Below are 22,752 nucleotides of genomic sequence, written 5' to 3' on the forward strand. Positions count from 1 at the left end.
TTTGAGATATCTCTGGTGAAGATATTTTATTTTTCATAAAAATATAATTGTACAATGCTCTTCAGAGAAAGAAAAATCCCTTCAATGCCCCCAAATACCATGTGGTTTAACAGTAATCTTCCTCTCCCTTAAAACTAAATATGTAATTAATAATAAGCAACTGATTTATTGTGAAATATAGCATTTATGTTTCCCTTTATTTTAACTAAAGGCAAGTCCAGTTTAAACCTACACTTTTTGTAATAAGCCAAATCAAGTCTATCATAACTCAAAGATGATAAAAGAAAATGCTAAATGGTGAAGCTGATAAATACTGCCAATTAGCTGGTAAACTGTGATATGAATTTGCTGCAGTAAGATAGATTCTGATTTAAATACAACAGAAATATTTTAGATAAAATAGAAAAAAAATTTAAGAACTTCAACCATATCCTAAAACTTGGCCTGGTCAGACTTATTCTGTATTATATTCAGCCACCGTATTATATGGCAGGTCTATGCTAAATTAGTGACAGATTATGACTGGTCTAAATATACAAACATATTTCCCCCCTTAACTTCCTTTCTGTGGGTGAAAAAGAAAAAGAGAACATCCCTCTGACTCAGAGAGCGAGGAGAACAGCACTGCTCCAGGGGGACGGAGCTCACCGATCCTCACCCTGCGCTGTGCCCCCTCGGCCTGTCATTACAGGGACATGAGAGATGCTAGGTGTCCGTGTGCTGCTCCCTAACTGAAATGGGGAAAGAAATGCTCCAGCTGTTTTAATCAGTGACATTTATTGACATGCTTCAAGTGGCCAAAGCGTGCAGCGAGCACAATTCCCAAAGCAATCAAACATTCCTTTTTAAAACCAAGGAACTTTCTCTTGGTTTTGATCTACTCCAAAAGACCCAATAGATAGGTTTAGGAATAAACTCAAATAAATTGTAATTTACTTTCAACCCCAAATTATACATCTTCTACCTGACCTGAGGACAGAGTCACTGCTCTTGTAAAGGTACTGGGGCTTGGGGGGGGGGGGGGGGCGGTTGGGGGAGCTATAGCTCAGATAAATGACCCTGTAATTTAAAATTGCAACCAGAGAAGAAATACTTCAAGCACAATGGAGACATTCCATTGAAGAGCCACATTCATTTTGGAATGTTTGCTTTGAAAACAACTCTTCTGGGGAATTCAAAAGGTACTAAACAAAGTAACACAGAATAAGTACATCTTGCTTGGGTTGTTTTGCAAAATAAAAAATATACATTTGAGTAGACCATATGGCAAAACAGACCCATTACAACCTGAACACTATATTTAAAACACTTAAATTCTGAAAGCCTGAATATTAACAATCCTTTATCTATATTTGTGATCCTAAAAAGACATTAAATACTCTAAACCCCCCTGTCCACCAAAACATAGAGAGACCCAACAGTCTGGGCTAGTGGTATATCAGTAGTCGCACAGGACTGGACTAGAGATCTGAGTTTGCAACCTAAGCACAAGAGATCTTTAGGAACTCAGCTAAGGGGAGGCACTTTATTCAAATGCATAGCCTAAGAGAAGGGGTGGGGAAGTACCTTGTTATCGGAAACTGTGTGGTCTATCTCATGTTCCTCCTCACAGACCATTTCGTAACAAAACATATTTTGTTTGGAAGCCAAATATTTGCTTCATTAGAGCCAAGGACAATTATAATTTAGCAGCAACAGGGCACACAACTCCTGATTTAACTATGGGAAAGAGAAGAGAGAGACTCTCAATGGGGAAATCAGAAGATTCCTAGGTCTATTTGAGCGTATCATAGTATGAGCTGGATTCCTCAACCATCCCTCCATTGGCGGCCAGGGAGAAGTGAATGTCGCTTTGATGGGAACTGGAAAGGACTGCTCTGCGCTTGTGCACCTCCTAGTGTGGTGCTGCGCACAACTCTAGCTCCAGTGTTTCACTCCAGCGTGGAGGCGTAGCCGGGCCTGAACCAGATGCACACCTACAGTGTGTTTCGTTCTGGCTCAGAACACATTCATAAGGAAACCCATGTCAAGGAACAGAGTAAGTGTTTTGGTTATGGCTACAGCCATTAGGTCCATCAGCAGTTTGTCCCTCATTTTGTTCCAGATCTCTTGAGGCAGAAACTCAATCTCAGCAGCTAATTTTAATCTATTCTCTTTAGGAAAATTTTCCAAGTTAGTTGACTACACAAGGAAATATGTGTGAACATTCACTCCTGCCCTCCCCACATACACATACAATAGACATACAATAGAAACACATACATACGTATACACCCTGGATTGTCAAGATGATGTATGCTTCTGAAATGCCTAAAAGGTTATTTCTTGTTTAAAAATAAGATTTGAATAATTATTCTCCAAGTATGGATTAGGCCCTAGCAAACTGTTTTAAATACAGTTTGAGAAGACAGCAACAAAAGTTTTAAACAGAGGCTGTCTTGAGGGCTTTTCTGATGGACGCTGTTAACATGTACATTATTTAAAACTGGCATATCATTATGGATTATAAAAATAGAAATGTATATATTGGTTAATACAGATTCACAGCTTATGCTGGAATGGCTCACAGGAGAAATCTTGGTTCATGCAGAAAATAGACGTTATTAAGTACATATAAAGAAATAAAATTAGGTCCTTAAGGCTAAGAACTTAGTCATCAGCCCATTTGGTTTCTCTTTGCAGGGCAATCAAAAACATGAAAGGAGGTGACACCTAAACACATATACACATACAATTACATGGAAAGAATATAAATTAACCAATAAAGCAATGTGGAGTTAAGGTGCAAAAATACAATCTTTACCCATTTTTCTCTACTCCTGTGTTTTCAAGCATTACAACATATTAAATGCCATGGGTGGCAATGCCAACCAGAATGTTTGTACATTTTTCTAAGTGTTAAAAGTTAAAGCAAAATCCTTTGAGATCCAGGATCACACATTTGGTAGAAACTGCAGATTTACAGAGATGACTGTGGAGCAGTAGGTAGTAATACAATCTTGTCTATTCATCCTTCCTAGGAATCAGGATATTGACTTCAATCACTGACTCAACATTTTATATGATCTTCACCCTGAAAAACAAATCAAAGTTACCAATGTAAGAATGGTTTTAAAGTCAATGAAATTTAATCTGTTTTTAAAAATGCATGAAAAAACTTTTTAAAGTTTGGTATCCAGCCCTGGTCGGTGTGGCTCAGTTGGTTGGAGTGTCATCTCATGCATTGGAAGGTCGAGGGGCAGCTCCTGATAGGCCATATGCTCGGGTTGCAGGTTTGACCCCTGGTTGGGGAGTGTGGAGCATAGGGGAGGCAACTGATCCATGTCTCTCTCTCACATCAATGTTTCCCTCTATATATTTCCCATGCCCCCTCTCCAAAAAAATCAATAAAAAAAACTTAAAGTTTGCTATCTACAGGAAGGCTATTTTAAAATACAGACTGAAGGAAAACTTTTTATTTCCTTAATTCAATTTAGATTAAGCAAACATTACCTCATCTAATAAAAGTTAACAAGCCAGTACTTCAATTTTATAAAAATTTTTTAAAAATAAAATGTTATGATATTTCCTAATAACTATTTCAAGTGCTCCCAAAGCAACCTCAATGATGAAGAAATCAATGACATGACATCTTCATTCTAAAATCTGTACAGTCTCCTTAACAAATGGGGCTGGGACAACTGGATATTCACATGCAAAGTAATTAATTTAGACCCCTACCTCATACCATATAGAGAAATTAACTTAAAATGGATCAATGACCTAGAGGTAAAAGCTAAAACTAAAAAACTCTTAGAAAAAAAGCATAAGGGTCAATCTTCATGATCTTGGATTTGGCAATGGATTGTTAGATATGACATACAAGGCACAAACAACAAAAGAAAAATAAACTGGACTTCCTCCAAATTAAAATCTTTTGTGCACCAAAGGACACTATCAAGAAAATGAAAACCTACAGAATGGGAGCAATATCTGAAAATCATATATTTGGTAAAAGAATCCATAATACATAAAGAACTCTTACAACTGAACAATAAAATGAAAAAGAACTCAATTAAAACATGGACAAGGGACTTAAAGATACATAGCTTCAAAGGAGATATACACATGGTCAACAAGCACATGAAGAGATGCTCAACATCATTAGTCATTAGAGAAATGCAAATCCAAACCACAATCAGGCACCACTTCACACCCACCAGGAAGGCTATAGTTTTTAAAAATGGAAAATAAAAAGTGTTGAAAAGATGTAGAGAAATGGGAAGCTCCATATACTGCTGGTGGGAGTGTAAAATATTTCAGCCACTGTGAAAAACTGTGTGGTTCCTGGAAAAGTTAAATATAGAACTGCCATATGTCCTAGCAATTCCACTTCTAGGTATATACCCAAAAGAATTGAAAACAGTTACTCAAACACACACTTGTACATGCATGTTCATAGCAGTACTGTTCACAATAGCCAAGAGATAGAAATAAAAATCCATAAATGAATGAATGGAAAACAAGTTGTGGTATCCATATACAAAGGGGTATTATACAGCCATAAAATGGAATGAAGTACTGGTATATGCTACAATGTGAATAACCTTGAAAACATTATGCTAAGTAAAAGAAGCCAGACACAAAAAGTCACATGCTGAAGGATCCATTTATATGAAATGTCCAGATTAGATAAGTCCATAGAGACACAAAGCAGATTCATAGCTTCCAGGGGCTGGAGGGAGAGGGTAATAGTGAGTAACTGCTGTGATGAGTTTAGGATTTTCTTTTGGAGTGATGAAATGTTTTGCAACGAGATAGAGGTGGTGGTTGCACAACATTTTAGATGTAATAAATGCCTCTGAATTGTTACTTTAAAATATTAATTTTATGTTATGTGACTTTTGCCTTAATAAAATAATTCTTTATAGTGATGGGCCACTATACAAGACACAGCCTGGACTAGGTGAGGACCTGGCACATACACCTCTGCTATTTCTTCATCTATAAAATAAAAAGTGTAACACCTTTACATAATTATTGGAGGAAATACTTAAGATACTTAATTTAAGTGAAAATACTTGGCAAACTGTAATGCAAAATACAAATAAAAGGTATTATTATTAACAATAACTAGAATGGTATACTCCCATTTATGGAGTAGGTCAACATAATAAAAAAATATTTCCATAAATTTATCAGTTGCACTTTATAGACCCCATGTAAAATGCATTTCAGTATTTATAATCTATTCATTTCAATTGCTTATTAGTGTATTATAAACATCAACATTTTATTTATTTAAAGATAAATATACAGAGGGAAAAAAGTCATACGTAGGCAAGTGGTCAATAGAAATCCTACCTTAAGACCCTCCTCTACATACACAGAAACTCTCCAGGTGCTGTACTCACAGGAATTGCTGTTAGCGTCTGTCTTCCCAGCCTTCATGTGCCTGGTTGAGTTCTGCTGAGATTTGCTCTGCTCTTCTCCAGTCAGTAGGGCCTTTATTTCAGAAGGGATTTTTCCTTGGTCCATTGCCATGCACCACTGCTTGTACTGAAATATGTGAAATATATTTAAGTAAAATTTTACTGGTCAGAGTTCAGGAACTACTGGTAGAAATGCTAAGAACTCCCATGTCAACAAGTCAAATTGGCTGCTGGGAATTCCATCCTCCATTGTACTTCCTATTTCCAACCTAGGACATGGATGAGGCCTGCCATCTTTCACAAGAGGGTGGAAACTGCTGCTGAATCTTCTGATGACATACTGGAGTATTGCACAGATTAAAAAGGCCCCTCTGGTTAAAAGAATGTCTCCCCACAGTGCGCTACCAATTAGTATTCATCTCTTTTGGCTAATGATCACATTATTACTTCTATTCCTAAAATAAATACTTTTGTAATTCCTTTCTCTCTTTCATAAACATTCACTAAACATCTACTTTCTTTTTTATAATATAATTTTATTGATTTCAGAGAGGAAGGGAGAGGGAGAGAGAGAGAGAAACATCAATGATGAGAGAGAATCATTGATTGGCTGCCTCGGGCACGCCCCCAACTGGGGATGGAGCGCACAACCAGGGCATGTGCCCTTGACCAGTATTGAACCCAGGATCCTTCAGTCCACAGGCCGACGCTCTATCCACTGAGCCAAACCAGCTAGGGCATCTACTTTCTACCAGAGTGCCGGAGTGTGTACTAGGAATTAGGGTATAAAAGGATTAATTACTCCAAAGACTATGCCTTCAAGTGGCTTACATTACAGAAGGTGAGAAATAATTATAGCATAAGTCAAATTCAGTATACTAAAAAAAAAAAAAATTACTGAATAGTGTATATCTGAACTCTCTTTATGCCCTAACCGTATTTTCATACTTTCTAAAGAGTGGAGGTTGCCTGTCCTAGTTTTGTAATGATCATGGTACTATTATTTCTCTCTTCTCCAACCTGTCACCTCCTCCCTTGAGCTCACAGTAATGGGGTTTCAATTCTCTTTTACCTATTCTCTTTTACATTTCTCCAGCCACCACCCAAAATCTGAATGAATAAATGAAAGAATGAAACATGCCAAATAAATAAATGTTTAAACAATTGGTATCATACTATTCATATTGTAGCATATTGTTATATTGCTTTTTCCACTTAGCAATATATTGTAAATGTTTTTCTATATCAAGAAATATATAGGTGTACTATGATTTTTACTGGGTGCAAAGTAGTCCAATATATGAATGTAATAACATTTACTTAACCAACCCCTTATTATTGTATATTTGGGTTATTTTCCATTATTTTTCTATCATAAATACTCCTTCAATGAAATAGTCATGTACATTCCACTCCTACTAGTCGAGTATGAAAATGCTTATTTGCCCACATCCTGAATGACCAATAAATATGCTTTCCCATGTCTGTCAAATGAATCAATAGGTGAAAACTGGTTTCTTCATGTTTTAATGCTTTGACTGTAAAGCTTAGGTTGATTTTTTTCATGCATTTATTGACAGACTTTCTTACCATTTCCAGTTCCTCTCTGAGGGCACATATGGCTCTTTCCCGACTGGATACCAATTCTTCCAAATACTGATACCTCAGTTTCTTTCTGGCCCGGCATTCTCTTGCACTCTGCCGGCTCCTCTCAAGTTTTGCCTTCAAGTCAATTTTGGCTGGCTTCCGACCACGTTTGCCAGGCTTCTTTACTTTGCCTCCAATCACCTTCAGCAAGAGAGAGAAGAAATAATTTTTTGTCTTAGTTCTGTGTCTAGGAAAGTGACTATGGCTGCATACTAGCATGGAAAATATTTATAATAATAAATTAATGAAGAATGGAACTCAAAAAGCATAATCCCATCAAATGCTTTATGAGGCTTTGCTTCATAATTGGTTTTTCTGGTACCTTTGATATTATGAATTTGAGAGCAGAAGTAATATAAGTTTTCATTATTTCTTCAATAATAAAATTCAGATAGTTTAACAATAAACTTTATAAGCCATATGTAACTGGATAATAAAAACTAAAAGATTGCCGAATTTTTATTGACTTGATAAAATAGTAAGTTAAAAAAATCAATATTCAAAATTGTAAGTTCAGTATAATCTCAATGTTATAAAACAACACAAAGAAAGGATGTTATTAACAAAAGATCAACATATATTTCTCTGATAGGTATGATTATAAACAGCTTTTTCTCACCTGTATTTTTAATGATTTTTAAATGTTTACAATCAGAAAAACAAAATTTGTATGTAAAATTATGTATATATATAAACAAATAGGTATCCTAAGCAATTTGACGATAAATTCCCTCTTCAAATGTATTGAGCTCAAAGGAACACACAGGCAGTCCCTGAAATCCTCAGGATACTTCTCTTCTGCCTTTATTTATTATTTTTTTAAAATAATTCTTTATTGTTGAAAGTATTACATATGTCCCCTCCCCCCCCTTTCCGGCCCTCCCCCAGCCCCCAGGCCCTCAGTACCCTACTGTCTGTGTCTATGGGTTATGCATATATGCATACAAGGCTTCTCTCCTGCTTTTAGAAACCTATAATTACAGTAAAATCTCCTACATTGTCTCAGGAGATTTCTACCTGATATTCATTTACCTGCATTTGGTGACTAGCAAAGTAACTTAATCTCCTTCATTGTTTAGCTTTGGAACCTCCCCAGGTTCTTATACAAGATGTAACCATGAGGATGATGAAGTTTTACATACATGAGCCTGAAGTTACACATCAAATAACTTTTTTTTTTAAAGAAGTCCTTCGGGGGGGGGGGGGGGGAGAGTACATTTATTACAATGAACAAGCTTGTTTGGAAAGTGCTTCAGGAGCCAATTTCTGACAAGCCACAATTCAATATGCCTTTGGAGGCTACGTTATTTTAGAGCAATAGATTTTTCTTTAAATTCCCAAACAACTGGATTATCCACTTTGTTTATCTGACGAGGTTCTGAATGATGTCCAGTTCTTTCTGAAAGTTACCCTCAGGGAATAAAAAGTATACTGAAAGGAATATTGCGGACGCTTTAAAGGCCATTCTAAAAGAGAAGATGCCAATCAAACACTGGCAGGTCATTAGAATACCTGCAGAAGCTTTCCCAGGTAACAAAACTCAAAGGATTTGTTTGAAATCATTATTAATATCATACACTAACAATGCCCTATAAAGGTCAGATCATTACTAAGAATAATGGTTGGGTCAAGAAAACCACACTTTAAATGTGGATCAGCCACATTTAACAGACCCTGTATCATAATATGATGGTTAGCCACTGCATCTAGCATTTTATAGGATGGCTCTGAAATGAAATTGAAGGGGGGAAAAAGTCTTTCCTTTCCACCACCATCTTGAAAGCTAGCTGCTTCAGTACTACTCCCAAATTAGTTTCAACTTTTCAAAAACTTGTCTTTTAAAGCTTTCTATTCTGCATCATCATGTCTTTGTTCCAATATAATAATATATGTCTCAGGAAATTTTCCCTCAGGGTCAAATATTTGATTAGCAATTCCAGGATGACTAGTTGGTCCAAATATTACCATGGGCTAAATTATGCTTATATCACATCAACTGCACAATTTTAATAAAATGTTTTAAAATCGCCCTCCATTAAAACAGAGTGTACTTGCTTTGCTACAGCTTTTAAAAAGCAATATATTTACAGCAGAAACTCTTGTCTATAGTGAAATAAATAGTAATCACATCTATTCTTTATGTTGTAAAATGAGTCATCACACAACACTATCTATATTGCTGTTTTTAATTAATGCAGGAGTGGCTGCTTTGAGAAGCCAACAAGAGAACACAAAGTACTTTACAGATTTCATTGATTTTTGAAACACACCTAGCATAGTCATAAAAATCAAACAAAAGTTATAACCCTTTGTTTAGTTTTCATGGTAGCAAAATATTTAAATTGGAACTATTTTATTCCTTTTTTTATTAGAAAGGCAGAGTAAATGAATCCAGGGTTCCTGTATCTTATGTCACCTTCTGTAAAATTACATTTTAAGTCACCTAACACCACTTCTCTAGCTTAACTTTTCCTCGGGAATAAATTGAATTTTTGGCTTTTGGTGCAAGCTAAAATCTCATCAGTGTACAGTTTTCAAGAGAGTCAAGTATATCACAGGATTACTGTAAATTTTAAGTATAATAATGTGTGACAGCACTTTGTAAAGGAAAGGTTATTATACAAATGTAGGTTACTATACTAGTTGCCAACTATAGTAGTTAACAAAACTTTATATATTTCATAAGCCATAAAGATGGTGGGGTGAATAGGGGAAGTTAATTAGAAATTAGGAACCAGAAACTAACACTGAAATCAACCTCACAAATTCCTTAAATATCCCTGGGCCAAAAATAATTCTTACCTATGTTTCATAAAATTTTCACAAACTCAGTGATAACCACATTGTCCCTTTGCTCTCTCCTATTTCTTCTGTGAGGCAGCTTTTTTTTTCTCATCTGTATTTTTTGTGATTTTTGAATGTTTCTAATTTATGTGTTCAAAAAGGCTGGGAATTAAGATAAAACGACTGGATTCAGCCAAGAGAGAGTTCCTGATAATTCTAAATTTAACCATTATAGAGAAAGACAGAATAGTTTGCAAAGGCCTGAGCGCAGAGGGCACAGGCTTCACAGTCAACACGTTTACCTTCCGCAGAAAGAGGGGGCATGACTGTAGCTGCGTTCTCTTCAGGGGCTTATGAAAAGAGGAGGTCTCCAGGGTTCAGATTAAATCCTGTTTCAAAAGGCGCTTGACTCATTTTAGGCACAAGAACAACTTAAATGCAGGGCTCAATCAGGGTGTGCAGGGAGGGCGCACTCACAGTGGACAAGGCCTTGAGTTAGGCATGTTCTCTCATACTACCTTGCACCACTTCAGGTAAGGTAAACCCTACATCCTCATCTTTTTCAGGGAAAGGGGAACAATTAACTCATTTATTCAACAACCACTATGCCCCAAACACTGTAAAACTCTAGGAATATTAATATAAGATAGGGTCCTTACTTTAATGTATTTAGACTTGTGAAACACAGCAGACAGGAAATAAACAATAACATTATAAAGGGCAGGATAATTGTATATACGGGAGTGCTGGTAGTGGACACACACACACAGATATGCATAGCGATCTCCTTACTTCATATATGACAATTTTTTTTTATGATGACAAAATTTTAGTTCAGAGATTTTCAATGTCAGAGAAGGGTCTAGACCAGTGATGGCGAACCTATGACACGCGTGTCAGAGGTGACCCGCGAACTCATTTTTTTGGTTGATTTTTCTTTGTTAAATGACATTTAAATATATAAAATAAATATCAAAAATATAAATCTTTGTTTTACTATGGTTGCAAATGTCAAAAAATTTCTACATGTGACACGGCACCAGAGTTAAGTTAGGGTTTTTTAAAATGCTGACACGCCGAGCTCAAAAGGTTCACCATCACTGGTCTAGACCCAAGTCCTTTGATTTGCATTATAGCAACTTGTCATAAGATAACTCACTGTCACCAAGCATGACTCTTCTCCCTAGGTTCCTAGGTAATACTCTTTAACTTGAACATATAATTCCCCAAAAAGGCTCTACCTAAAACTGACAGGTGTTAAATACACATTGCTATATTAATGCTATGGAGTCATTCATTTAATCCAGCTCACTGTGGCATTAGGCACTTGGGAAGGCAGTGGTGAGGTTAAGTAACAAACCTGTTCATTTTATGCTTCCTTGAAATTTTTGTTTACCTATTGTGAATCTCCACACCCACCCACTGAAGTCGTGCCAATTTATTACTTTATAAAATCTCCTCTTCTCTATTCCTACTGCCTACATTAGGCAGGGCCCTCAGAGATTATTACAATAGGTTCCCAATGGGTCTCCCTACCCCCCCCCTTTTACCCTCCTTTTCTACCCCCCTTTCCTTAGTTATTCATCTTGCAAAGAGCTGCCAAACAAACCTTTCTTTTCAATTTATTATGATTGTATTTTTAATTTAGTGTATTTTGGTGTGTTTTTCTTCACTGTAAAAGAGTAATACCTGATCATTACAGGGAGGATGAACTTTAATGGCCCTTTGGCCATGTCAATCTCAAGCTCAAGAGAAGACCTTTGGCTCAGCACTGCTTACTAGGTCACCACATCCAGTATACGAGTTTCCTGTGGCTGCTGTAACCATTACCACAAACTTGGTGGCTTAAAACAACTTTAATGGCCCTTTATAGAAAATTTGCCAATTCCTGCTCTAGTTTGTAACAAAATACTTATTTGCCAGTGCAATAAGCTTTAGAACAGGATATTCCCTTTTCCTCATTTTCTGGGGGACTCCTATTCTTCCTTACAGATTCATTCCTACTGTGTGACCCATGGCTGACATACCCAGACAATTAGGCATCCATTCTAATACCCCCAAACCACTTTGCCTCTACTGCCTTCATTTCTTACTTCACTATATGGTAATTATTTTCCTATGTGTCTGCCTTGTCCACTGCAATATAAACTCCTGAGAATAGTTACAAACTCTTATAGACCCCTGTATCTCTACTGTTTAGCATAGTGCCTATACATATTCGGTGTCCAACAAATGTCTGATAATTAACAAAAAAATGAACTTTTCTGAGAAGAGCAAAACATTATTTAAACTCCAATTTCAATTGGTTTGTGTAGTATTAAAATTACCCCTTAGGGTTAAACTATCTGTAGAGGCAACCTGGTTAAAATGTTCATGTAACCTAGATCGGAAAGGCAGGCATTTAAAAATATTAATGTCTACTGTCAGGTATTTATTTAGTAGATGAGGTGGCTCGTCTGTCTTAGTCTTGTGGAAAGTATTGATGGAATAGAAAAACAAAAAAGGGAGAAAATGTCTGTGCATTGTGGTGCTGCCCAAGGAGGGTAGCTCCAACTGTAAAGGAAGGCTAAGGGGCCAATAGTGGGGACTTCAGGGGCCAAAGCTCAGGTCTGGGAACGTCAAAGAGATTTTTTTGACTAACTTAAAATTTTTGCAAGAACTAGCACTACTCACAACAACTGAATGGAACAAAAGAACCTGTCTTCTAACCTAAGGAAGATGTAAGAAACCTCACTTTCAGATAACTGTGGGTCAGGCAGGTGGAAAGGAAGTATGGAGGAGAACAGTAGCCCACAGAAACATATTGTGACCAGCAGCTGGCCACCCTCTCATCAGCCCCTCAATTGGAACTTGATGCCCTAAACTGTCAGGCTGGGCAATAAAGTATGGTGGTCTTTTATCAATTCATAGTCTGCGGCAAGAACATATCTGGTCTAGGATATTTCAATTTACTCATTCATTCATTCACTCAATAAACATAAAAGTCAAATATAAAACAAGAGCCTTCTGTCTATGATCAAAGCCTCTGGAAATATCGCATTTCAATTTTCTTTGTAACTGAATGGAGCAGGTCAGGGAGAAAAGGCTTTCATAAGAACAAGCACTTTTTTGTAGAGGTGGGCATGCAGGTGGGCTCAGGAGACTACCTCTCTCACATAATCTGACAGTTTAGGGCAGCAGTTGCCAACCTTTTGGACCTCACGGACCACCAGTGGTCCACGGACCACCGGTTGGTGACCGCTGCTCCAAAGGTTTCCTTAAACCAGTGGTCGCCAACCTTTCAGACCTCACGGACCACCAGTGGTCTGAGGATCACTGGTTGGCGACTGCTGGTTTAGGGCACAGTTGAAGTTCATATCATGTTCCATCCCATTGCCCCTATCCCATTTGGGGGCATAGTTAGGAGCAAAGGGTAGTTCAGAAGTAAACAGAGCCACAAAAGTTACACAACAGAATGCACTTAAGAATTAGTACAATGAGCCCTAGCTGGTGGGCCTGGGGACTGAAGGGTCCCGGGTTCAATTCTGGTCAAGGGTTGCTGGCTCGATCCTCAATAGGGGTTGTGCAGGAGGCAGCAGATCAATGATTCTATTGTTGATGTTTCTCTCTCTCTCTTCCTCTATGAAATCAATAAAAATGTATTTTAAAAAAAGAATTAGTAAAATGAGCATGTTAGGTGCCTACTACACTGTGCTGAGGACCAAGGAAGTCACTGCAAGGTGATACAATAATGATAACAGTTTCTGAGTGCCTACTATGTGTTATAGACTCTGCACTCGAGGCATTATTTCTAAGCCTCAACAAAGCCTGTGAAGAAGGTACTAGACCACTCAACGGGCAGAATGTAAGTTCAGAAAAATTAAAATAACTTAGCCAAGATTTATTCCTTCCCAACTAACCTAGTAGGGATCGACTCGGTATTTGAACTGCATACTCTGGCTGGCTGGCTCAATGAAACACATTAATAAAGCCCAGGTACATTAGGGCATTCTCTGTAATGCCACTCTGTTCCAACTCAATTCAATCACTACTAACAACCAGTACTCTATGCGGTATTAGGCACAATCCTAGACACTTGAGAGGCAAAGCTGCACCCACATTCAGATTTGTCCTGCTCTTACTCCACAAGGCAGAATGTGGAGAGCTCCTGGCCAACTCATTTATCACCACCGATGAAAACAACTCAGGATGCAGAATCTTTCTAAAGGGAGGGCCTCCCATGATCATCATCTGTTTCTTTACCTGCTCATTCAAATACTGCCTTCCTGTCATTGCTGCTCCTGCTTGCTTCATCCTCTTCCTGTTCCCTGGCCTTGCTGTCAGTGTTTGTCATCCTTTGTGCTCTCACCAGCACAGATCCCATACGTCCAAGCCCCAATCCTCACCTTCCCTTCAGGGAACAATGGAACCTGAGACGCCATCACCCATACCTAATGTGAAGAAGAAGTGTGTTATGTGTGCGAGTATGGATGTTTGTATGTACTAGGAAGACAATACAATTTTGCAGGACTATAACAACTGGAGCCCAGAGAAAGGCAGGACTGGGCACTGCCAAAGCCTTATTACTTAAGGGCTGTTTCACACTGTCTGACTGCGGAAAGCAGACCAGTCTTTCTGTACATGACACTTAAATATTACTCACCCAAACCTATGACAAGCAGTCAAAGTGAAAGTGGTGTATTCACAGAGACACTATTCATCCATAGACATCTGAAATGGATTTTGTTTTCCACACTCATTAAAGATTTCAGAAACTGCTGGTTTCTAAATTCTTTCATTAAAACAATGAATTAATAAAGAATGAAAACCCAATTTATTTTGTGTACCTGGGACCCTATAGGAAGTAAGATATGAATAGTCTACCCCTGAAATTTAATTTCATTCTTTTAGGCAAAACAATAAAATTTTTTTATACCCCCTAAGGGTTTGCTTGTTTTAGAAATAACTCCTATGTGGGTTTATAGCTAAGTAAAGTAACTCAAAATCTTAAGCATTTTTCTTGGACTTCTTTGAGATTACTGAAGACTTTGAGAAAGTTATTAAATGTTTCAAAGGTGTGAAAAGGAAACAACTGAAAATTATGTAGACTATTCTGTGAGAGTCTCAAATTTAAAAAAAAAAAAGAACAATATGTTATTTTGGCATTCTTAAACAGCCATAACATTATTTTCTGGGAAAGATAAAGGATACAATATGTGGATTTAATTTCAAAATTAACACTGAAAGAGCAAGCTAGCAAAGGCTTTTTGGAAAAGTTATTTTCTGATTTTTCTGGAACGTTTAGAACTCCCCCTTTCTGTCTGGGAAACACCACTTCCTATAAGGAGGGGTTTACTACTTCACAAGCAGACTGCTTCTCTAGGTGAGTCCCAATTCCAGAGTACTGTGTTGGGCTTTCCCTTCTATCACTTTTCTCAGAGCCTTCTGCAGGTACAGGAAGAGGAGATCATGTAGAATAACACCAACAGTAGTACAGAGAAGCTGGAAATCTTTCCAATTTCTCTGATTGATAGGTGAAACCAAAATTGGACAGCAGCAAAATGTTACTGGTTACCTGCAAGGGGAAAAGGGCACCCAAACAAAGAAAAAGGCTACCTCCAGCAGCATGCTGAAGAGTGTAAGAAAGTAAGACCTCTGGAGAGCAGAGGGAAGGAGCAATTCCCACTTCAAAAACTGGCAAATCCTGTAAGTCTGATGATCAATAAGCCAACCATCCCTATCTTCGTGAAATAAAACTGGTCAACACTAACGTGGATAGACAAAAAGACAAAAAGGTTATACATATGAATGACCAATAATGTACACTGCTCTTATAGTCATAAGGGTAATTGATTTGGAGAGAGAAAGGGGGTGGTGATGGGTTATTAAGACAGATGAACAAGAAGGGATTCACTACTTTTCTTAGAGAAGGCTTTCCAGAGGAGGTTAGCTTCCAGACTCTGGACGAATAGCAACAGGAGCTTAGCAAAGTGTTCCAACCAACCACAGGAAAATAGCTCAGAGGGGGAGTGAACTGATTATATGAATGGGGCATTGAGTAAGGGCGCAGGAGAGAAGAAAGGGGAACAGTCAAGGGAAACAGGGCTGGTTCAGGGTGTCCTAGTTAAGATCTCTAACCTAGAGAAAGGCTGGGCGGGGGCAAGGGCAGGCAAAAAGGGAAAGCAAAGTAATTCCTTCACGTATCTCGGTCGGCGAGTCCAGGACTAGGGTTGGCACTACCTGGAGAAGCTGACAAACAGGCTTGCCCCGAGAGTGAAAATTTCCCGGAGGAGAGGGCCCTTTGGGGAACAACGCGGCCCGCTGTCCCCCGAATTCCTGGGTGGGTACCCTGGGTACTAACTGAAGGCGCGGGGACACCTACGGCAGGTGTTTCTTGGGTGTTGGCATGGACTACAGAGCTAAGGCTCAGCGGCGGGACCCGCACTTAGCGACAAGCAGGCGGCGGCGGCGGCAGCTGCGCGTGCAAACCACAGGACTTACCTTACTGTCATCCATCTCGGCAGGCAGGCCAGCCTGGCCAGGCGCTCCCTCCCCCTGCCCTCCCAGCTCCGCCGGCCGGGCCCGGCCCGGCCCCCGCCCCGGGGGAAGAAGGGGATATGGTTCTGACTGCCTCCTCTCGCCTAACAGTTCGCTTCCCTGATGCCACAGTCACGGGGATGAGGGACCAGTTCAGGAATGGCAGAGCGGACCCTGGAGGCGGCCCAAAACGCCTCCCTCCGCGGCCACCGCCCCCTCCGCCCCCTCCATGACAGTCTGGGTGTGTTTACAGACGCCCTGGAGAGCTGCCGGGACACTTGGGTGGGCGGGAGCGAGGCACGCGGAATGGCCCCTCCGGCCGCCGTAGCCCCGCGGTGTTCTGGGGATTGTAGTTTCCCTTACCCCAGTCTGTACGCAGCAGACCAGGAAGGAAACTACAATGTCCACAGGGCCTCCGCCAAGCGTCTGTTTTCCTCCGGCTGCGAGCGCTGCGGGGGCGGGGCCAGGCGGGAGGCCCTAAGTGCGTTTCCCACAGTCGCTCCCGGAGAGGTTTGGGCCTGGGGATCCTAGCGGCTTGGGCGCCCGGAGGAAGGAGTCTGGGGCCCCGTGGAGGCAGCCCTGAGGTGGGGACCCCGAGGATCCCCGGAAGGTTTCTTACTGAAAAGGCGCAGCTGCTTCGGGAAACAGTTTGGCGGTTCCTCCCGATATTAGAGTTACCATATGGCCGGCAATTCCCCGAGGAATGGGAACGCATGTCCACATGAAACCTTGCACACGACTGTTCTGTCCTAGAAACTTTATTCATAATAGTCAGGAAGTGGAAGCAAACCAAGTGTCCTCCAGTGGATGAATGACTAGGCCAATGGTAGTGCGTTGTTAGGAATATTACCAGACCATAAAGAGGAGTGAAGTACTGATGCACGCTACACTGTGGATAAGCCTGGAAAACATGCAAAATGAAAGAAGCCAGACAAGAAAGCCACATATTGTAGATTCCATTTGTAAAGAAATGTCCAGAATAGGTAAGTTCAAAGACACAGAAAGTTGAGTGGTTGGCGGGGGCAAGGGTTGGGGAACAACGGGGAGGGCGGGGAGCCGGGATGGGGGAGTGATCGCTAATGGGTCCCGGGTTCCTTTTTGAGCTGTTGAAATGTCCCCAAATTGATCTGGTGATGGCTGCACAGCCCCGTGAATATATTAAAACCCACTTATTTTAAATGAGTACATTTTATGGTATGTGAATTATATCTCAATAAAGCCATTGAAAAAATGAGTGTCATTGTGCCCTCCTGGTTTAATAAAGTCTGTGAGCTCGTTGTTGTGCCAGCCCATATCAGGCCATTGAGGACTGAACAGAGGTTGTGTGTTCGTTCATGTCATCCTGGAGAGCCCTTTGATCCCTTTCACACTCTTCCAAAATTCAATGGAGATAACAGAGTTCCCAGATTCAGCAGTAAGTATACAGGACATTCACTTACAGTTGGATTTTCAGATAAATACCTTTTGTGTAGTATAAGTATGTCCCATGCAATATTTGAGACACGTTCTTACTAAAAAAAAAAAAAAAAAGTATTCTTTGTGTGAAAATGAAAATTAACTGGGTGTCTTCTGTTGTATTTGGCAACTCCAAATTGAGTAAGAGCACTGACAGGCAAGTTGAGTCATCTCTGTGATCTATGCAGTCCTTCAAAGGCTCTATGAAGAAGGTAACCTCTTCCAAGTAAATGCAGCCTAGGCGGGTCCTGAGGTGGGGAAGGGGTCTGGCATGTTAGGGTAGTGACTGTGGGGCCCAGACCTGGCTCTCTGAGAGTTGCCCAGCTACATCCTCTCTTGAGGATCAAGGGGGCCAAAGTCTGTGTTCGTGCAGGCTCTCTGCCTCTTCCTCACCTAAAACCCCTTTTGTTCAACACCTCCAAGAGCCCCTTTCCACCTCCTCGCCTCCTCATCCTGTGCCCAGCCTGCCCTCCGTTTGCATCCTCCGTATGCCTTCGCTGCCTGTAGGCCCTGTTCTTCAAGGTGGAACTGTCTTTCTCCTGGGTTAGTTCTCTGCCACTCTTCCTTCCTGTGACAAAAATGCACCCACATGGATGGACCTGGAGAGCATTATGCTCAGTGAAGTAAGGCAGTCAGAGAAAGACAAGTACCATATGATTTCACTCATACGTGGAACCTAATGAACAAAATAAACTAACAAGTAAAATAGAAACAGACTCATAGATAGCGAACAGACTGACTGTTGTTGGGGGGATGGTGGTGAAAAAAGGTGAAGGGATTAAGCCAAAACAAAACAAAACATACACACACACACACACACACACACACACACACACACACAAAACCCTCAATAGACACAGTATGGTGATTAACAGAAGCGAAGGGGGTTGAGGCGAGGTAGAAGAGGGCATTGGGGGGATAAATGGTGATGGAAGGAGACTGGACTTGGTGTGGTGAACACACAATACAATATACAGATGATGTATTATAGAATTGTACACCTGAAACCTATATCATTTTAATAACCAATGTCACCCCAAGAAGTTCAATAAAAAAGAAAAATGCATCCAGCCCTTTGTAATGGAACTTACCCACCCATGCTTGGCTGGGTGTGAGCAGCTCACAGACCCAATTGCCAGCCCCTCGGGAAGGAGGTCTAAGATTGTTTGAACCACGTAGTGGGAATCTAAAAACTTGCAGGGGCAGCATGTATACCAGCTTCAGGAGAGTGGTTTTCTCTAGGGAGGGAGGGGAGCTGAGATTCAAAGGGTCCTGGGTGGTTTGCTATGTATTTAACTTTTAAAGAGATGAAGCGAATATGTTAAATCTTTTGGTTGGGATGTATGTTGTGTATCCTCTTTGTATCTCTGTACATATGAAATATTACACAATTAAAATAGGAATTAAATTTAAAAAAACTATAAACACTTTAGAAAGCGTGGAAATACTTTATTTTTAAAAATTTTTAATTTATAAAAATAAACTTAATCACATCATAAAAGAAGACATTGTAAGTGGAAGAAAATCTTATGAAAAAGTATTGTGTAGTCATATGTTCAACATTTGCAGAGAAATACCCAGAATTAGTAACAAATTGGTGAGGAAGAACAAGAGTGAATATTAACTTCTATAAGTATAAACCCTCAAGAACTGTATAATCCAGGAAGGAGAAATTCACACACACAGGAGACTATGAATAATCACTAAACAAGACTCCTGGTGAAAAATAATACAGATCAAGTTTAATATCTATGTGTTAAGTGGGTAGGGAGAGCCAAGCATCACACTGATTGCTAGAAAAGGAAAAGTGAACACAGCAAATGTATGTTCTTTAAGGAGTGGGAAGAAGTTTAGAAGAAAAATATGCTCTCCGACTCCCAGGCATACTTTGTATTCATGGTTTTTAATCATTTTTCCCTATATCGCCTTCTCAAAAAGAACCTCAAAGGCATGCAATCCCTTTTAAAAATGCATATTTTCTCCTCCCCCCATTTTTCCCTCCCCAACATACACAGACACATTTCATGCACTCTCAGAAATCCCACACAGAGGCACTGTTGGCCTATGATGCATCAGGCTTTGCCGCTGCTGTGGAGTTTCTTGTAGTGAATTCCTAAGCAGCATGGCACACACCCACGCCCACTAGGCCTGCATGCCTTCCATGCCCTCATCCCTCTCTCTTCTGTTCTTCTTACCACTAGGCTAAAAGAGCACAGGTGTCTAAACAGAGCCAAGATGATCATGTTACTCCCTAGGCCACATGGGCCCGCTTGGCACATGCCTCTGGGGAAACATCAGAGAAAAAGGAAGCTCATTAAAATAGCTTCTTAGGCTCCAGCTGGTTTTCCATTAAATTTGACACATGAGAGTCTATGAATTTAAAAATTATCTAGCCCTTTCCAAACTTTCATTGGAAATGAAAGTTGCTTGACTCAGTTCTGGCATGGAGATTTTTCCCCATCTCCAATTTAGAAATAGAAATAATTAAAAACAAAGCCTGCCAAGAAAGAAACAAAGGTAGCCATGAAATCTACCATGGTAACTTCTGACCCACCTTAACATACCATATATTTGAGAAAGAAGGTATCCCAGAGCCATCCTAGAAGTGACCAGCTGTTACTTTCTGTCCCTGGCTTATCTTTTCAAAGAGTTGATCATCTATAGCTGAATAATAAAAAATTTAAAAAGCAGCATGGTTGTACAGTGAATTTGTGGATAGTTCAAATTTTGACACAGAAAATGAGAAAGGAGGAAAACTATTCATAGACATAAACAAACCTCTGATTGAAGAGAGGTAGGGGGTGGCATGAGATTAAGTGAGGAGGGTAAGGGAACAAAAATTAACCTTATAGAAACCACAAACAAGGGGAACAGTACAATATTCTACATTCAGGAATGCCATGGCTACGTTGATATGTAAATCTGGCACTCAGAACAACAGAGTATTATTGCTGCTGATATGGTAATCTTGAGAGGTACTGAGAAAAAGTGGGTGGGTCATGTGAAATTCATGAAATGCTTGAGGTGAGCTCACTGCTGAAGTATTAGTCACGTCTTGCTTCGTGTGTGGTTTTTCTCCAATTTATTGTATAGATAAGTATTCCTCTGTACTTTCTGTTCCCGAAGAGTTTAGTTTATTTTCATGAGGCTTTAAAATATTTCATCTCAAAAGTTTGTTTCTGTTCTAAAGGCATTTTGCAGAATGCCTCCCCTCCTTTGGCCTACTCAGACAAATATGCCTACATTTGCATACAGCACAGTACCTATTTACTCTGCATTGGCTAGAAAGTTCAGAGGCACGAGCCTAAAGGAACATTTTCAGACTGAGCACATAATTCAACCTCCAGCTTGTCAGCAGGAGCGAAATAAATAAATAATTCCAAGAAGGACTGAAACAGTCTGTTGAAAAAGAAGGAAAAAGAGACACAATCAGCATAAAAATAAGGAAGAGAAAATGAAGCTCAAGGAACCAAAACCTCCCATGTTTAGAGTTTGCCTTACCTCTTCCCCTTCACCAATATACTAAAACCTTCTTAAACTCAACAATGTTTCTTAATATTGTCCTAACTACCATTCCCACTTAAAATACTGCTGTTATTCCCAAGCCATATATTTTACTTCACTCAGTAGAAAAGAAAAAAGTGTGCCCTTATTTGAGGAAATAATAGAAAATTTATTTATTTGGTCTGTAAGCAACTGTTTAAAATTGAATTACCCTTTGTAAGAGATGGCTTACTAAGCACCGCTATTAGTCATTTACACTTTAGTATGAATGTGCTCCTTCTCCCCCTTTCACTTGTTACCTAACGATTCGTTTAATATGGGGTTTAGGTGTAGAAGAAGAAAATTCTGACTTTAAAGGACAGGTGTTATAAAAAGGGAATAGATTTGGGGAGATATGTTTGCTATGGTGGGACTTTGAGCATTTAAAGCGAAGCAAGTCAACACTAGATACCTGTAGGGTTAGGGTTGGGGGAGATAGGAGGGAGATGAAGAAACAAGTGACCAGGTACCTTCTTTCACAATTCTCCTGAGGACTTACTCAATAGAAACACATTAAACAAGCACATCTCATTCTACTGACTCAGACCTGAAGAAGTTTAAACTTACCATGGTACATGTCATAGAGTAAGGAAGAAAAAAAACAACACACTGCATTTATTGTTCAGAAAATTTTTTATAAAAGCAGCTTTCTTTCCTCTAAGTTCACTTTTGAGGTTGTTGTTTCCATGTAAGAGTTGGTAAACCAGAATTGTTTGCTGAATAAAAATCTGACAGGGCTCCTCTTCCAGAGCTTGTATTTTTAAGAAGCAGAAGCCTGGAATCCTAGGTTATCCAGGAGGACATGTGGTTTTGGTACCCGTAGACTTCAGGAAAGCAGCAGGGGAACCATGTCTTCGATTTTGAATGATTTTAACTGCTTCAAATTTTGCTTCAATCTTCTCTATTTCTAAGGAGAAAATAAAAACACCACACCCTAAAATTTACTATTGGGACCTTATCAGATGTACTTATGATCCTAAAGATATTTTCAAAAAGCCACAAATAATATTTTTGAGAATTTAAGTGTTAATATTTCCTGCCTCTTGTTAGGTGCTGTCTATTGCTAGATGAAAATAGCTTCAACTCTTTCTTTCTGGCATTACTTTTTAATATTATGGCTATTCTGATTTTTTTATTTGGTAACACATATCTCCATTTATTTTTTTTACTCATTTACATAGTTAGGTTAAGAATTCTTGCCCAGCCAGCATGGTTCAGTGGTTAAGTGCCGACTTATGAACAGGAGGTCATGGTTCCATTCCCAGTTAGGGCACATACCCAGGTTTTGGGCTTGATCCCCAGTGGGGGGTGTACAGGAGGCAGCTGATCAATGATTTTCTCTTATCATTGATGTTTCTATCTCTCTCTCCCCTTCCTCTCAGAAATCAATAATAAT

At 39.5% G+C, this 22,752-nt stretch overlaps 1 protein-coding gene and 1 long non-coding RNA gene across 3 annotated transcripts in view; both read right to left on the reverse strand.

Annotated features, from left to right (window-relative positions):
- Positions 1–16,627, reverse strand: CREBL2 (cAMP responsive element binding protein like 2). Of its 2 annotated transcripts, XM_036297231.1 has the most exons (5): positions 16,323–16,627; positions 14,085–14,272; positions 7,002–7,199; positions 5,344–5,538; positions 1–3,073 (listed from the first exon to the last, which is right to left on the reverse strand). In XM_036297231.1, exons 2-5 carry the CDS (start codon positions 14,133–14,135, stop codon positions 3,050–3,052), a joined length of 468 nt encoding a protein of 155 aa, XP_036153124.1. In that variant the 5' UTR covers positions 14,136–14,272; positions 16,323–16,627; the 3' UTR covers positions 1–3,049. The 2 variants fall into 2 exon arrangements, with proteins under 2 accessions (XP_036153124.1, XP_036153125.1); XM_036297232.1 differs by lacking the exon at positions 14,085–14,272 and having other exon boundaries at positions 16,323–16,625.
- A 2,632-nt stretch (positions 16,628–19,259) lies between these two features.
- The window catches only part of LOC118649818, a 32,085-nt gene continuing 28,592 nt past the window's right edge, over positions 19,260–22,752 (reverse strand). Inside the window, exon 3 of the long non-coding RNA XR_004965752.1 lies at positions 19,260–22,263. This is a non-coding gene — a long non-coding RNA (uncharacterized LOC118649818). The remainder of the gene's footprint in view (positions 22,264–22,752) is intronic.

Source organism: Myotis myotis, unplaced genomic scaffold, assembly GCF_014108235.1.
Source record: "Myotis myotis isolate mMyoMyo1 unplaced genomic scaffold, mMyoMyo1.p scaffold_m19_p_3, whole genome shotgun sequence".
Classification (NCBI taxonomy): Eukaryota; Metazoa; Chordata; class Mammalia; order Chiroptera; family Vespertilionidae; genus Myotis; species Myotis myotis.